The following is a 17,403-nucleotide window of genomic DNA, read 5'->3' as shown; positions in this document are numbered from 1 at the left end:
TGAGAACTTGTACTCAACTAGCCTACCTGGTTAAATAAAGGTGAAATAAAAAAAATAAAAAAATAACAAATAACTTTAAGATATTTAGCAGTTAATAAACAAATAGAGGACAAATTAAAAGGCCGAAAAATAAATAAATAAGCTGAACACACCCACAAACCAAAGCTCAAAAACGTGTTCCAGTGAAAGATTAAAGCCCAGCAGCCCAATTGCAACATTAAATAGAATATTTATATTTAATTTGTGTGCTTGTCTTGATACCGCACTATAAAACAATCGGCTCATTATTGTTGATGAAAGCGGCACCACTCTTTATTCCGTCCCGTGTAAACTGCAACTCTCACTGCTTGCGTTGAAGTTACAAAAATAACCAGCCATAATGTAAACAAATAATGTCGTATTAAAAAACGTGTATCGACAGCCATAATTGGCAACATGCTCCTATAAAAAAACGGGTTTATCTACTCGAATACGTCCAGGCCAACAGACTGGACGATAACTTACCCGATCAAGACACAGACGAAAATGAACGTCCGTTTTACGCAGATATGTATTCTTCACATATCTATGTTTGGTTATAATATAAACAACTTTTTGGATAAGCGGTTCACTTCAGAGTTGGTCTCGCTGATGCCCAAGATCTTTAAGTCCAGAAAATAGATTGTCCGATTCCTTTAACTGTTTCTTATTCTTCTCAACATGAGAGTGTGTTGACATGCTGCTGAATGGTGTTTTGTGTCATGGGAGGGACTAGCCCGCATGAACGCAACGCCCCATGAACTTGACTTATATTTTCTTTAAATGGGCTCTCCCGGAAGTTAGAGAGAGATGTGCAACCACAGCAGTAAGATTTGTAGCCAGTTGCCCTGAGAAAACGGTAACAAGTGGAGTACAAACAGCATTGTAAATATTGATCTGTTTATTGTCTGCCCTCCTATCTGTTGTCTTGGCAGAACAAAGCATCTACTATGTGAATCCAGAGGTCCAGTCCAGAGCAAAGAGGCCTGAGTGAACATGAAATCACATAATCAGCCATTTCTGGACAACTATGACCTCACCACTTGCGTCCAAAATGGCACCCTATTCCCTAGTGCTCTATAGGCCCTGGTCAAAAAGTAGTGCACTATATAGGGAATAGAGTGCTATTTAGAAGCAACCCCATTGGGTCTCTAGGAATCCAGAGGGCCAAGTGGGCCAAGTGTTAAGCAATGTCAATGTCAATGCAACCCCGCAAAACATCTGGAGCACATTTTGTACAAAGGAAGATAGTAATGGAACAGACTCAAGCATATGATAGTAACGGAACAGACTCAAGCATATGATAGTAACGGAACAGATTCTATGATAGCAATGGAACAGATTCATATGATAGTAACGGAACAGATTCAAGCATATGATAGTAACGGAACAGATTCAAGCATATGATAGCAATGGAACAGATTCAAGCATATGATAGTAACGGAACAGATTCAAGCGTATGATAGCAATGGAACAGATTCAAGCATATGATAGCAATGGAACAGAGTCAAGCATATGATAGTAACGGAACAGAGTCAAGCATATGATAGCAATGGAACAGATTCAAGCATATGATAGCAATGGAACAGAGTCAAGCATATGATAGTAACGGAACAGAGTCAAGCATATGATAGCAATGGAACAGATTCAAGCATATGATAGTAACGGAACAGATTCAAGCATATGATAGTAACGGAACAGATTCAGGCATATGATAGTAACGGAACAGATTCAAGCATATGATAGTAACGGAACAGACTCAAGCATATGATAGTAACGGAAGAGACCCAAGCATATGATAGTAACGGAACAGACCCAAGAATATTCCCCATTCACAGGAAGATGACAAACAAGGATTTGATTTTTATTTATTTTATTTAACCAGGTAGGAAGTAACGAAGAACAAGTTCATATTTGCAACTGGGACCTGGCCAAGACTGAAGCATATGAAATTTGAACATAGAACACAGAGTTACATATGAATAAACAAAACATAGTCAATATTATAGTAAACAAAAGAAACAAAAGCATATGATAGTAGTGCAAAGACCCAAGCATATGTTAAGGCAATAGATAAGCCATATGATAGTAATGGAAGATACCCAAGCATATGAATAGTAATGTGAAGAAGACCCAAGCATATGATACTGGGGTGCAAAGAGCAAGCATATGATACAGTATGGGATGAGAGGTAGATATTTGGGCATTCACAGAAAAGGATGTACGAATGAAGGATAAGGGAGCTGCTACACATTTTATAATATGTTTGAGATATAATCAAATCACATTTCATTGGTCACATACACGTGTATAGTAGATGTTACTGCGGGTGTTGAAATGCTTGTGTTTCTAGCTCCAACAGTGAGTAATATCTAACTAGTAATATCTAACAATATACACAATCTAAAGTAAAGGGATGGAATTAAGAATATATAAATATTTGGACAAGCAATGTCAGAGCTGCATAGACTAAGATACAGTAGAATAGGACAGAATAAGACGCTAGAGATAGTAACTGTTCCGTTCTGGGTAACAGATTAGTTCAACAACTACATAACTGAGCACATACAGTATGTCCAGTTGTTTCCTGTGAGGTCTTGATTGTCAACATGACACCCAACACTGAAGAGGGTCTTGTTTTGGAAACATCCTTCCTAATTCCCTTTAGTAATCACTGAAATAACACATCTACGGTAAATTGTCTGAAGCTATCACCACTCCAATTATGATATCACTGGTTACATGAACCAATGAATGGAGGAGGGAAGGAAGCGTGGATTGTGTAGTAGTTGGAAATGTCCCAAGTGTTTACCCGTGACAGGTCCCGTAGTACTAACTGCCACCACTAGAGGTGGTGTATAGACGGTGACGGCTGTGTTCGGTGCTGTGTTTACATCTGCGTGCTGTTGACGTGGAAGAGACACAGAAGAAAGATGGCGGCGCCCTCTGCAGAGCAGCAAAACGGCCAAAGTGATGAATCTGATCTACAAAGCCCTATATCGACAAATGATGAAGACTCCGAAACAGGATCGGGGGAGGGAGTTCTCCCCGTCTACCTTGTCGACTTGATAGAAAAAGAAATCGGAGTGGATCTGAAGTCGCTGAAGAAAGTTAGCGCGCTCCTGGAGAAACTGACAGCGGAAACCAAGTTGCTGGAGGAGCAGGTAGGTAGCAAGCGCGTTGTTAACTTCATGTTGCACACTCACATCAGCTTTCAATGCTGTATCAATTATTGCATGAAAAATAATAGAATCGTTAATAATGCGAGTATTATTCTGCCCCTTGCTAGTTAATGTAAGTAATACAAACATGATCTATAGCTAACCTTTGCTAGCCAGTTTAAGGGCGTGCATTTCCCTTGCTGACAGGTCTTCCTCCACCCACATTCTCAGGTTCTGACGGTGTCCAGTTCGGTGCCGCTGCGGGTGTCAGCAGCGCTGTCTGCTGCCGAGGAGTCCCGTGTGTCTCTGGAAGGTTTGCTCCAGCGGGAGAGGGTCCTGTCCAACACCCTGATACAGCACCTGCAGGGCGCCCAGCCCTGGGCAGACAGTCTGGGACGGACCCTGGAACAGCTGGACAACACAGAGAAACACATGAAATACCTGCAGTGTCACGCATTGAAGAACTCACAACAGTATTATTATTTTCTTCTTCTTGTAGTTGACAATATATTTTCATCTTCTTGCAGTTGGACAATATATTTTCATCTTCTTGCAGTTGGACAATATATTTTCATCTTCTTGCAGTTGGACAATATATTTTCATCTTCTTGTAGTTGGACAATATATTTTCATCTTCTTGTAGTTGGACAATTCATCTTCTTGTAGTTGGACAATATATTTTCATCTTCTTGCAGTTGGACAATATATTTTCATCTTCTTGTTGGAGTTGGACAATATATTTTCATCTTCTTGCAGTTGGACAATATATTTTCATCTTCTTGTAGTTGGACAATATATTTTCATCTTCTTGTAGTTGGACAATATATTTTCATCTTCTTGCAGTTGGACAATATATTTTCATCTTCTTGCAGTTGGACAATATATTTTCATCTTCTTGTAGTTGGACAATATATTTTCATCTTCTTGCAGTTGGACAATATATTTTCATCTTCTTGCAGTTGGACAATATATTTTCATCTTCGTGTAGTTGGACAATATATTTTCATCTTCTTGCAATATATTTTCATCTTCTTGTTGGACAATATATTTTCATCTTCTTGTAGTTGGACAATATATTTTCATCTTCTTGCAGTTGGACAATATATTTTCATCTTCTTGCAGTTGGACAATATATTTTCATCTTCTTGCAGTTGGACAATATATTTTCATCTTCTTGTAGTTGGACAATATATTTGACACTATTCAAAGATAGGATCCTGGTTGGAATACACACACAAAAATGGTATCCTACTGTATGTTAAGTTGTTCCGCCCACTGTCGTTCTCTCCTCCCACAGTGACAGCATCCAGCAGTGTCTGATCACCAACAGTATATGGGAGGCAGTGGTGGCGGTGGGCAGCATGGCCCGTCTAGATGTGGGCCTAAAGCAGTCTGGCTGCTCTCATCTCCAGGCCTTCCTCAGAGAGACACTATGCTTCTGGCACAAGATCATTAAGGACAGACTGGCTGGGTATGTGTGTCTGAGTGGGTCAGACAGGGCAGGCAGTGTGTTGTGTTAGCGGGCCGGGCCGGAGCAGAAGGACTGTCGATGGAGAACTCTATGCTAGTTATTAGGATCTCTGTTTAGATCAGTGGTCAGAAACCCTGGTCCTGGAGAGCAACTGTCCATGCATGGCTTTGTTCCAGCCTGACACTAACCCATCTAATTCAGTCTAAATGATTAGTTGACCAGGTGTATTTGTGTTGGGCCAGAACAAGTAAGAGACACACGGTAGCTCTCCGGGACCGGGCTTGGTGATTCACAGTTATGATGATGATCCAAAGTCTAGCTACCTCAGACCTGAATGTGATTTGTAACTCCTCCCCCTCTGTCTGGCAGTGATTTTGAGGAGTTGCTGATCCAGCTCCACTGGCCGTTCATCTCTCCTCCCACCCAGTCTCTCTCCCCCCCTGCCAACGCTCAGGAGCTCCACAGCCAGCTGGAGCTACTGGTGGCCCAGCTCCTGTCTCTACAGACCTCGTATCCTTCACCCTAATATAGTGTTATCAGAGTCGAAGACATACACACCAGCATTATCGTCTGTTATACATACGCTGTTCTAGACACTACTAGGTTATAGACAGGACTGGGTTGTAGACAGGACTTTATACGCACGCTGTTATAGACACTACTAGGTTATACGCACACACTACTAGGTGATACTACTGGGTTGTAGACAGGCTGGATTATAGACACTATAGGTTATACGCACGACTGGGTTGTAGACAGGACTGGATTATAGACACTACTAGGTTATACGCACGCTGTTCTAGACACTACTAGGTTATACACACTACTGGGTTGTAGACAGGACTGGATTATAGACACTACTAGGTTATACGCACGCTGTTCTAGACACTACTAGGTTATAGACAGGACTGGGTTGTAGACAGGACTGGATTATAGACACTACTAGGTTATACGCACGCTGTTCTAGACACTACTAGGTTATACACACGCTGTTCTAGACACTACTAGGTTATACGCACGCTGTTCTAGACACTACTAGGTTATACACACGACTGGGTTGTAGACAGGACTGTATAGACACTACTAGGTTACTGGATTAGGTTATACACACGACTAGACACTACTAGGTTATACGCACGCTGTTCTAGACACTACTAGGTTATACACACGACTGGGTTGTAGACAGGACTGGATTATAGACACTACTAGGTTATACGCACGCTGTTCTAGACACTACTAGGTTATACACACTACTGGGTTGTAGACAGGACTGGATTATAGACACTACTAGGTTATACGCACGCTGTTCTAGACACTACTAGGTTATAGACTGGGTTCTAGACAGGACTGGATTATAGACACTACTAGGTTATACACACACTACTAGGTTATACACACTACTGGATTGTAGACAGGACTGGTGTAACGGTTTTCATGCGGTGAAGGAGAGTCGGACCAAAATGCAGCGTGTAGATTGCGATCCATGTTTAATCAACAAACATAAACACGAAATCAATACAAATACTACAAAACAAAGAACGTAATGAACGTAACAAAAACCGAAACAGCCTATACTTGTGTAAACTAACACAGAGACAGGAACAAGGACACTAAGGACAATCACCCACGAAACACACAAAGAATATGGCTGCCTAAATATGGTTCCCAATCAGAGACAACGATAAACACCTGCCTCTGATTGAGAACCACTTCAGACAACCATAGACTTAACTAGAACACCCCACTAAGCTACAAACCCAATACCAACACACCACATACAAAAACCCCATGCCACACCCTGGCCTGACCAAATAAATGAAGATAAACACAAAATACCTCGACCAGGGCGTGACAACTGGGTTGTAGACACTACTGGGTTATAGACACTACTAGGCTATAGACACTACTAGGTTATAGACACTACTGGGTTATAGACACTACTAGGTTATATACACTACTGGGTTATAGACAGGACTGGGTTATAGACACTACTAGGTTATAGACACTACTGGGTTATAGACACTACTAGGTTATATACACTACTGGGTTATAGACAGGACTGGGTTATAGACAGGACTGGGTTATAGACAGGACTGGGTTGTAGACAGGACTGGGTTGTAGACAGGACTGGGTTATAGACAGGACTGATTTATAGACAGGACTGGGTTATAGGCACTACTAGGTTATAGACACTACTAGGTTATATACACTACTGGGTTATAGACAGGACTACTTGTAGACAGGACTGGGTTGTAGACAGGACTGGGTTATAGACAGGACTGGGTTATAGACAGGACTGGGTTATAGGCACTACTAGGTTATAGACACTACTAGGTTATATACACTACTGGGTTATAGACAGGACTGGGTTGTAGACAGGACTGGGTTGTAGACAGGACTGGGTTGTAGACAGGACTGGGTTGTAGACAGGACTGGGTTATAGACACTACTAGGTTATAGACACTACTAGGTTATACACACTACTGGGTTGTAGACAGGACTGGGTTGTAGACAGGACTGGGTTGTAGACAGGACTGGGTTATAGACAGGACTGGGTTGTAGACAGGACTGGGTTATAGACACTACTAGGTTATAGACACTACTGGGTTATAGACACTACTAGGTTAGAGACACTACTAGGTTAGAGACACTACTAGGTTATAGACACTACTGGGTTATAGACACTACTGGGTTATAGACACTACTAGGTTAGAGACACTACTAGGTTAGAGACACTACTAGGTTAGAGACACTACTAGGTTATAGACACTACTAGGTTATAGACAGGACTGGGTTATAGACACTACTAGGTTATAGACAGGACTGGGTTAGAGACACTACTAGGTTGTAGACACTACTGGGTTATAGACAGGACTGGGTTATAGACACTACTAGGTTATAGACACTACTAGGTTATAGACACTACTGGGTTATAGACAGGACTGGGTTATAGACAGGACTGGGTTGTAGACAGGACTGGGTTATAGACAGGACTGGGTTATATACAGGACTGGGTTATAGACAGGACTGGGTTATAGACACTACTAGGTTATAGACAGGACTGGGTTATACACACTACTAGGTTATAGACACTACTAGGTTATAGACACTACTAGGTTATAGACAATACTGGGTTATAGACACTACTAGGTTAGAGACACTACTAGGTTATAGACACTACTAGGTTATAGACACTACTAGGTTATAGACACTACTAGGCTATAGACACTACTAGGTTATAGACACTACTAGGTTATAGACACTACTGGGTTATAGACACTGCTGGGTTATAGACACTACTAGGTTAGAGACACTACTAGGTTAGAGACACTACTAGGTTAGAGACACTACTAGGTTATAGACACTACTAGGTTATAGACAGGACTGGGTTATAGACACTACTAGGTTATAGACAGGACTGGGTTATAGACACTACTGGGTTATAGACACTACTGGGTTATAGACACTACTGGGTTATAGACACTACTGGGTTATAGACACTACTAGGCTATAGACACTACTAGGTTATAGACACTACTGGGTTATAGACACTACTGGGTTATAGACACTACTAGGTTAGAGACACTACTAGGTTAGAGACACTACTAGGTTATAGACACTACTAGGTTATAGAAGGACTGGGTTATAGACACTACTAGGTTATAGACAGGACTGGGTTATAGACACTACTGGGTTATAGACACTACTGGGTTATAGACACTACTGGGTTATAGACACTACTGGGTTATAGACACTACTGGGCTATAGACACTATTAGGTTATAGACACTACTAGGTTATAGACACTACTGGGCTATAGACACTACTGGGCTATAGACACTATTAGGTTATAGACACTACTAGGTTATAGACACTACTGGGCTATAGACACTACTGGGCTATAGACACTACTGGGTTATAGACACTACTGGTTATAGACACTATTAGGTTATAGACACTACTAGGTTATAGACACTACTAGGCTATAGACACTACTAGGCTATAGACACTACTAGGCTATAGACACTACTAGGCTATAGACACTACTAATAGACACTACTGGGCTATAGACACTACTAGGCTATAGACACTACTAGGCTATAGACACTACTAGGCTATAGACACTACTAGGTTATAGACACTACTGGGTTATAGACACTACTAGGCTATAGACACTACTAGGCTATAGACACTACTAGGCTATAGACACTACTAGGCTATAGACACTACTGGGCTATAGACACTACTAGGCTATAGACACTACTAGGCTATAGACACTACTAGGTTATAGACACTACTAGGCTATAGACACTACTGGGCTATAGACACTACTGGGTTATAGACACTACTAGGTTATAGACACTACTAGGTTATAGACACTACTAGGCTATAGACACTACTAGGCTATAGACACTACTAGGTTAGAGACACTACTAGGTTATAGACACTACTAGGTTATAGACACTACTAGGCTATAGACACTACTAGGTTATAGACACTACTAGGTTATAGACACTACTGGGTTATAGACACTACTGGGTTATAGACACTACTAGGTTAGAGACACTACTAGGTTAGAGACACTACTAGGTTAGAGACACTACTAGGTTATAGACACTACTAGGTTATAGACAGGACTGGGTTATAGACACTACTAGGTTATAGACAGGACTGGGTTATAGACACTACTGGGTTATAGACACTACTGGGTTATAGACACTACTGGGCTATAGACACTACTAGGTTATAGACACTACTGGGTTATAGACACTACTGGGTTATAGACACTACTAGGTTAGAGACACTACTAGGTTAGAGACACTACTAGGTTATAGACACTACTAGGTTATAGACAGGACTGGGTTATAGACACTACTAGGTTATAGACAGGACTGGGTTATAGACACTACTGGGTTATAGACACTACTGGGTTATAGACACTACTGGGTTATAGACACTACTGGGCTATAGACACTATTAGGTTATAGACACTACTGGGTTATAGACACTACTGGGCTATAGACACTACTGGGCTATAGACACTATTAGGTTATAGACACTACTAGGTTATAGATACTACTGGGCTATAGACACTACTGGGCTATAGACACTACTGGGTTATAGACACTACTGGTCTATAGACACTATTAGGTTATAGACACTACTAGGTTATAGACACTACTAGGCTATAGACACTACTAGGCTATAGACACTACTAGGCTATAGACACTACTAGGCTATAGACACTACTGGGCTATAGACACTACTAGGCTATAGACACTACTAGGCTATAGACACTACTAGGCTATAGACACTACTAGGTTATAGACACTACTAGGTTATAGACACTACTGGGTTATAGACACTACTAGGTTATAGACACTACTGGGCTATAGACACTACTAGGTTATAGACACTACTAGGCTATAGACACTACTAGGTTATAGACACTACTAGGTTATAGACACTACTAGGTTATAGACACTACTGGCTATAGACACTACTAGGCTATAGACACTACTAGTTATAGACACTACTAGGCTATAGACACTACTGGGCTATAGACACTACTGGGTTATAGACACTACTGGGTTATAGACACTACTAGGTTATAGACACTACTAGGCTATAGACACTACTAGGCTATAGACACTACTAGGTTATAGACACTACTGGGTTATAGACACTACTAGGTTATAGACACTACTGGGTTATAGACACTACTAGGCTATAGACACTACTAGGTTATAGACACTACTAGGCTATAGACACTACTAGGTTATAGACAAGACTGGGTTATAGACACTACTAGGTTATAGACAGGACTGGGTTATAGACACTACTAGGTTATAGACACTACTGGGTTATAGACACTACTGGGTTATAGACAGTACTAGGTTATAGACACTACTAGGCTATAGACACTACTAGGTTATAGACACTACTGGGTTATAGACACTACTGGGTTATAGACACTACTAGGTTATAGACACTACTAGGCTATAGACACTACTAGGTTATAGACACTACTGGGTTATACACACTACTAGGTTATAGACACTACTAGGCTATAGACACTACTAGGTTATAGACACTACTGGGTTATAGACAGTACTAGGTTATAGACACTACTAGGTTATAGACACTACTGGGCTATAGACACTACTAGGTTATAGACAGTACTAGGTTATAGACACTACTAGGCTATAGACACTACTAGGCTATAGACACTACTAGGTTATATACACTACTAGGTTATAGACACTACTGGGTTATAGACACTACTAGGTTATAGACACTACTAGGCTATAGACACTACTAGGTTATAGACACTACTAGGTTATAGACACTACTGGGCTATAGACACTACTAGGTTATAGACACTACTGGGCTATAGACACTACTAGGTTATAGACAGTACTAGGTTATAGACACTACTAGGCTATAGACACTACTAGGTTATAGACACTACTGGGTTATAGACACTACTGGGTTATAGACACTACTGGGCTATAGACACTACTAGGCTATAGACACTACTAGGCTATAGACACTACTGGGTTATAGACACTACTAGGCTATAGACACTACTAGGCTATAGACACTACTAGGTTATAGACACTACTAGGTTATAGACACTACTGGGCTATAGACACTACTGGGTTATAGACACTACTGGGTTATAGACACTACTGGGTTATAGACACTACTGGGTTATAGACACTACTAGGCTATAGACACTACTGGGCTATAGACACTACTGGGTTATAGACACTACTAGGCTATAGACACTACTAGGCTATAGACACTACTAGGTTATAGACACTACTAGGTTATAGACACTACTGGGCTATAGACACTACTAGGTTATAGACACTACTGGGTTATAGACACTACTGGGTTATAGACACTACTGGGTTATAGACACTACTGGGCTATAGACACTACTAGGCTATAGACACTACTAGGTTATAGAGACTACTAGGCTATAGACACTACTAGGTTATAGACACTACTAGGCTATAGACACTACTGGGTTATAGAGACTACTAGGTTATAGACACTACTAGGTTATAGACACTACTAGGTTATAGACACTACTAGGTTATAGACACTACTGGGTTATAGACACTACTAGGCTATAGACACTACTAGGTTATAGACACTACTAGGTTATAGAGACTACTAGGCTATAGACACTACTAGGTTATAGACACTACTAGGTTATAGACACTACTGGGTTATAGACACTACTAGGCTATAGACACTACTAGGTTATAGACACTACTAGGCTATAGACACTACTAGGTTATAGACACTACTGGGTTATAGACACTACTAGGCTATAGACACTACTAGGTTATAGACACTACTAGGTTATAGAGACTACTAGGCTATAGACACTACTAGGTTATAGACACTACTAGGTTATAGACACTACTGGGTTATAGACACTACTAGGTTATAGACACTACTAGGTTATAGACACTACTAGGTTATAGACACTACTAGGTTATAGACACTACTAGGTTATAGACACTACTGGGTTATAGACACTACTGGGTTATAGACACTACTGGGTTATAGACACTACTGGGTTATAGACACTACTAGGCTATAGACACTACTAGGTTATAGACACTACTGGGTTATACACACTACTGGGTTATAGACACTACTAGGCTATAGACACTACTAGGTTATAGACACTACTGGGTTATAGACAGTACTAGGTTATAGACACTACTAGGTTATAGACACTACTGGGCTATAGACACTACTAGGTTATAGACACTACTAGGTTATAGACACTACTAGGTTATAGACAGTACTAGGTTATAGACACTACTAGGCTATAGACACTACTAGGTTATATACACTACTGGGTTATAGACACTACTGGGTTATAGACACTACTAGGTTATAGACACTACTAGGCTATAGACACTACTAGGTTATAGACACTACTAGGTTATAGACACTACTGGGCTATAGACACTACTAGGTTATAGACACTACTGGGCTATAGACACTACTAGGTTATAGACAGTACTAGGTTATAGACACTACTAGGCTATAGACACTACTAGGTTATAGACACTACTGGGTTATAGACACTACTGGGTTATAGACACTACTGGGCTATAGACACTACTAGGCTATAGACACTACTAGGCTATAGACACTACTGGGTTATAGACACTACTAGGCTATAGACACTACTAGGCTATAGACACTACTAGGTTATAGACACTACTAGGTTATAGACACTACTGGGCTATAGACACTACTAGGTTATAGACACTACTGGGTTATAGACACTACTGGGTTATAGACACTACTGGGTTATAGACACTACTAGGCTATAGACACTACTAGGCTATAGACACTACTGGGTTATAGACACTACTAGGCTATAGACACTACTAGGCTATAGACACTACTAGGTTATAGACACTACTAGGTTATAGACACTACTGGGCTATAGACACTACTAGGTTATAGACACTACTGGGTTATAGACACTACTGGGTTATAGACACTACTGGGTTATAGACACTACTGGGCTATAGACACTACTAGGCTATAGACACTACTAGGTTATAGAGACTACTAGGCTATAGACACTACTAGGTTATAGACACTACTAGGCTATAGACACTACTGGGTTATAGAGACTACTAGGCTATAGACACTACTAGGTTATAGACACTACTAGGTTATAGACACTACTGGGTTATAGACACTACTAGGCTATAGACACTACTAGGTTATAGACACTACTAGGTTATAGAGACTACTAGGCTATAGACACTACTAGGTTATAGACACTACTAGGTTATAGACACTACTGGGTTATAGACACTACTAGGCTATAGACACTACTAGGTTATAGACACTACTAGGCTATAGACACTACTAGGTTATAGACACTACTGGGTTATAGACACTACTAGGCTATAGACACTACTAGGTTATAGACACTACTAGGTTATAGAGACTACTAGGCTATAGACACTACTAGGTTATAGACACTACTAGGTTATAGACACTACTGGGTTATAGACACTACTAGGCTATAGACACTACTAGGTTATAGACACTACTAGGTTATAGACACTACTAGGTTATAGACACTACTAGGTTATAGACACTACTAGGTTATAGACACTACTGGGTTATAGACACTACTGGGTTATAGACACTACTAGGTTATAGAGACTACTAGGCTATAGACACTACTAGGCTATAGACACTACTAGGCTATAGACACTACTAGGTTATAGACACTACTAGGTTATAGACACTACTAGGTTATAGACACTACTGGGTTATACACACAGTGCAGTATTTCCACTTCTTCATACACCAGCTTCATACTTCATACATTCCCAGCCACAGACATAACGTTCCCCACACACTTCCTAAGATATTGACTGATATTGATGTTGATATTGTACTGAGATGAAGACCTGGCCAGTTTCTTTAACCTGTTTCTCAGTGATGATCTCATATCAGAGAAGCCAACCTCTGTGTCCCGTGTAGGGTTGCCCCCGACGACACCCCTGTCTCTTCCTGTCCAGATCATGTTGCTTCCTCTGAGCAAGAGGTTTCGATACCACTTCACTGGAAACCGTCAGACCAATTCACTCAACAAGGTTAGAGCAACACACACACACACACACACACACACACACACACACACACACACACACACACACACACACACACACACACACACACACACACTCAGAGCATGTCTCTCAAACACACACACACACACACACACGCAGAGCATGTCTCTCAAACACACACAGACACACACACAGAGCACGTCTCAAACACAGACAGACAGACTATGACAATAATAATAACCTCCATCTCTGTCTCCATGCAGCCTGAGTGGTTCCTGACCCAGGTCCTGATGTGGATGGGTAACAGCTCCAACTTCATGGAGGAGAAGATCCAGCCCATTCTGGACAGGAATGGAGCTGACGTCAACGCCAAGGTGAGAGGATCAGCCGCTATGTGATCATCTGGAATCCTGAGTTCATGTGCCATTGAAGTATGTGTTCACCCCCAAGGTTCAAAGCTGAGTCCATTGCAGTCATCTGTCAATCGTAGCAGCTCTTGATGTTCCACAGTCATATGAGAGGATATAAACATATATATATATTAATATAATAAAATATAATGGTTATAGCTATTGAAGTATCTTGTGTCATCCCTCACGTCCCCACCAGGTGGAGCTGTGTCGCGGTCTACTCACCCTGGCCCAGGAGAAATTAGCGTTGGATGCTCCACGGCTGCTCTACGACGACTCTCTCTTCTGCCACCTGGTGGATGAGATCCTGCAGTTTGAGAGGGAGCTGCGCACCACCCACTCCTACCCCAGCACCCTGCCCGGAGTGCTGCATGTACTGCTGGAGAGGTCGTGCTGCAGAAGTGGCTCACTGTGAGAGGAAGAGTGAGTGAGAGAGGCAGCAGTGGAGCATCTCTCATCGTTCCCTACTCTTTCCCCTTGGCCCTAACCCTCCAATTTCCGCAGATCTGAAGGGGCTGGATAGGTATAAGCAGTGTACTGGCAGAGCTTCCGCCATATCGCTTCTACCTTACAGATCTGCAAACATTGAAGGGTTTGGGTGAAGTGAAGGGGTAGGAAGCCATTTGGGACTGACGAAAGAGATTGATTTTATGTGGGATTTTACTTCTCTGTTAGATTCCGTTTATGTCAGTGTATGTGATTTAGTGAATGTGTGATGTGTGCTCATCCCAACTGTGTGTCTCTCTGTAGTGGCGATAGAGAAGGTGGATGCCATGCTGTCTGCTGAGGGGGCTTGGAGCTCCCAGTACAAAGACATCAGTGACATGGACGAACTCAAGGCTCCAGACTGCGCTGAGACCTTCATGACCTTACTGCTGGTCATCACTGGTAGGATTATTAACTACTTTATCACTCTCTCTCTCTACCTCTCTCTCTCTCTCTCTCTCTCTCTCTTTCTTCCTCTCTATCTCTCTCTCTCTCTCTCTCTCTCTCTCTCTCTCTGTCTCTCTCTCTCTCTCTCTCTCTGTCTCTCTCTCTCTCTCTCTCTCTGCCTCTCTTTCTCTCTCTCTCTCTTTCTCTCTCTCCTTCTCTCTCTCTCTGCTCTCTCTCTGCCTCTCTCTCTCTCTGTCTCTCTCTCTCTCTCTCTCTCTCTCTCTCTCTCTCTCTCTCTCTCTGTGTCTCTCTCTCTCTGTGTCTCTCTCTCTCTGTGTCTCTCTCTCTCTCTCTGTCTCTCTCTCTCTCTCTCTCTCTCTCTCTGTCTCTCTCTCTCTCTCTCTGTGTCTCTCTCTCTCTGTGTCTCTCTCTCTCTCTTCTCTGTGTCTCTCTCTCTCTCTCTCTGTGTCTCTCTCTCTCTCTCTCTCTCTGTCTCTCTGTCTCTCTCTGTGTCTCTCTCTCTCTCTCTCTCTCTCTCTCTCTCTGTGTCTCTCAAATTTCAAATTCAAATTCAAGCTGCTTTATTGGCATGAAAAACATTGTGTCAATATTGCCAAAGCAACAATGTATACAATATACATTGTAACAAAATTCTAAATGATAGCAAATATAAAATATAAAAGTGTAGTAAATAATAATACAAAATTAAATACAAAAATAATAATAATTACAGTAATAACAAAAATAGCAATAACAATTAAGTTACTGCTTACTATGCAGATGTTATTATTCAGTGTCCCTCAGGCTATGGCAGGAAAATACATATTTGGCTGCAAGAGGAGCCATTGCTCCTTCGCCCATGAGTATTCTTAGTTTTTCCTCTGGGTTCAATTTGTAAAAATTTGGAATATGTTTAGTAATTTCTGTGAATAATGAATCTCTTTTGTGAGGAATATTTATCACAGTAAAGGAGAAAGTGCATCTCTGTCTCTACCTCCCTGTTATGCAGTGACCACATACACGCTCCTCTTTGGGTAGCCATGTCTTTTTATGTCTGCCGGTTTCTATTGCCAATCGGTGGTCACTCAGCCTGTACTTGGTAAGGATCTGTCTCTGCTTCGTATCTCTGACAGAGTAGAGATAATCAGCCAATTCATATTCTCTGTTTAGGGTCAGATAGCAATTTAGTCGGCTTTGGGATTTTGTTTCATTTTTCCAATGTTGTAAATATGATTCCTTTGATTGGTTCATGATTTTGCTTATTGGAATTCTTTCTTTGAAGCAGTGCTGGTGTCAGCTTGGTTGGTGAGGTCCAACACCAGCTGACTGGAGAGGGCTGCTTTCTGGGCTCAGCTCTTGGGTTTGAAGTGATTTAAATTGCAGACTTGAATTTGGACTTGAATTCAGATGTAGCCAAAATTTTAATGATCTTTTCTGTATTTTCATTATTACTGGAAAACGGCCCAATTCTGCCCTACATGCATTAGTTGGTGTATTTCTCTGGACTTGTGGGATTTTCCGACAGAATTCTGCATGTAGGGCTTCAATTGGATGTTTGTCCCACATTTTAAAGTCCAGTTTATTGAGTGGCCCCCAAACCTCACTTCCATAAAGAGCTATTGGTAGGATTACACTGTCAAATATTTTAGTCCAAATTCTAATTGGGATATTGATTTTGAATAATTTCATTTTTATTGCATACATTGCTCTGCGGGCTTTTTCTTTGAGTGCATTCACTGCCATATTAAAGTTTCCCGATGCAGATATGGTCAGACCAAGATAGGTGTAATTTTTTGTGTGTTCAATTAAGGTGTTGTTCAGGGTGAATTTATATTT

At 41.2% G+C, this 17,403-nt stretch overlaps 1 protein-coding gene across 1 annotated transcript; it reads left to right on the top strand.

The window, feature by feature from the left end:
- Nucleotides 1–2,355: 2,355 nt before the first annotated feature.
- On the top strand, nucleotides 2,356–15,582 carry LOC135533103 (RAD50-interacting protein 1-like; the record flags this gene model as incomplete). Its single annotated transcript, XM_064960506.1, has 9 exons — nucleotides 2,356–2,379; nucleotides 2,868–3,182; nucleotides 3,411–3,627; nucleotides 4,443–4,650; nucleotides 5,020–5,160; nucleotides 14,152–14,308; nucleotides 14,548–14,658; nucleotides 14,894–15,095; nucleotides 15,445–15,582. Coding segments are annotated over exons 1-9 (1,513 nt in total), but the record flags the coding sequence as incomplete, so codon positions are not given.
- Between the last annotated feature and the right edge of the window lie 1,821 nt (nucleotides 15,583–17,403).

The sequence above is a fragment of the Oncorhynchus masou genome, unplaced genomic scaffold (genome assembly GCF_036934945.1).
Source record: "Oncorhynchus masou masou isolate Uvic2021 unplaced genomic scaffold, UVic_Omas_1.1 unplaced_scaffold_2217, whole genome shotgun sequence".
Classification (NCBI taxonomy): Eukaryota; Metazoa; Chordata; class Actinopteri; order Salmoniformes; family Salmonidae; genus Oncorhynchus; species Oncorhynchus masou.
Note: the sequence above shows the minus strand (reverse complement) of the source record. Positions and strands in the feature narration are given on the sequence as shown.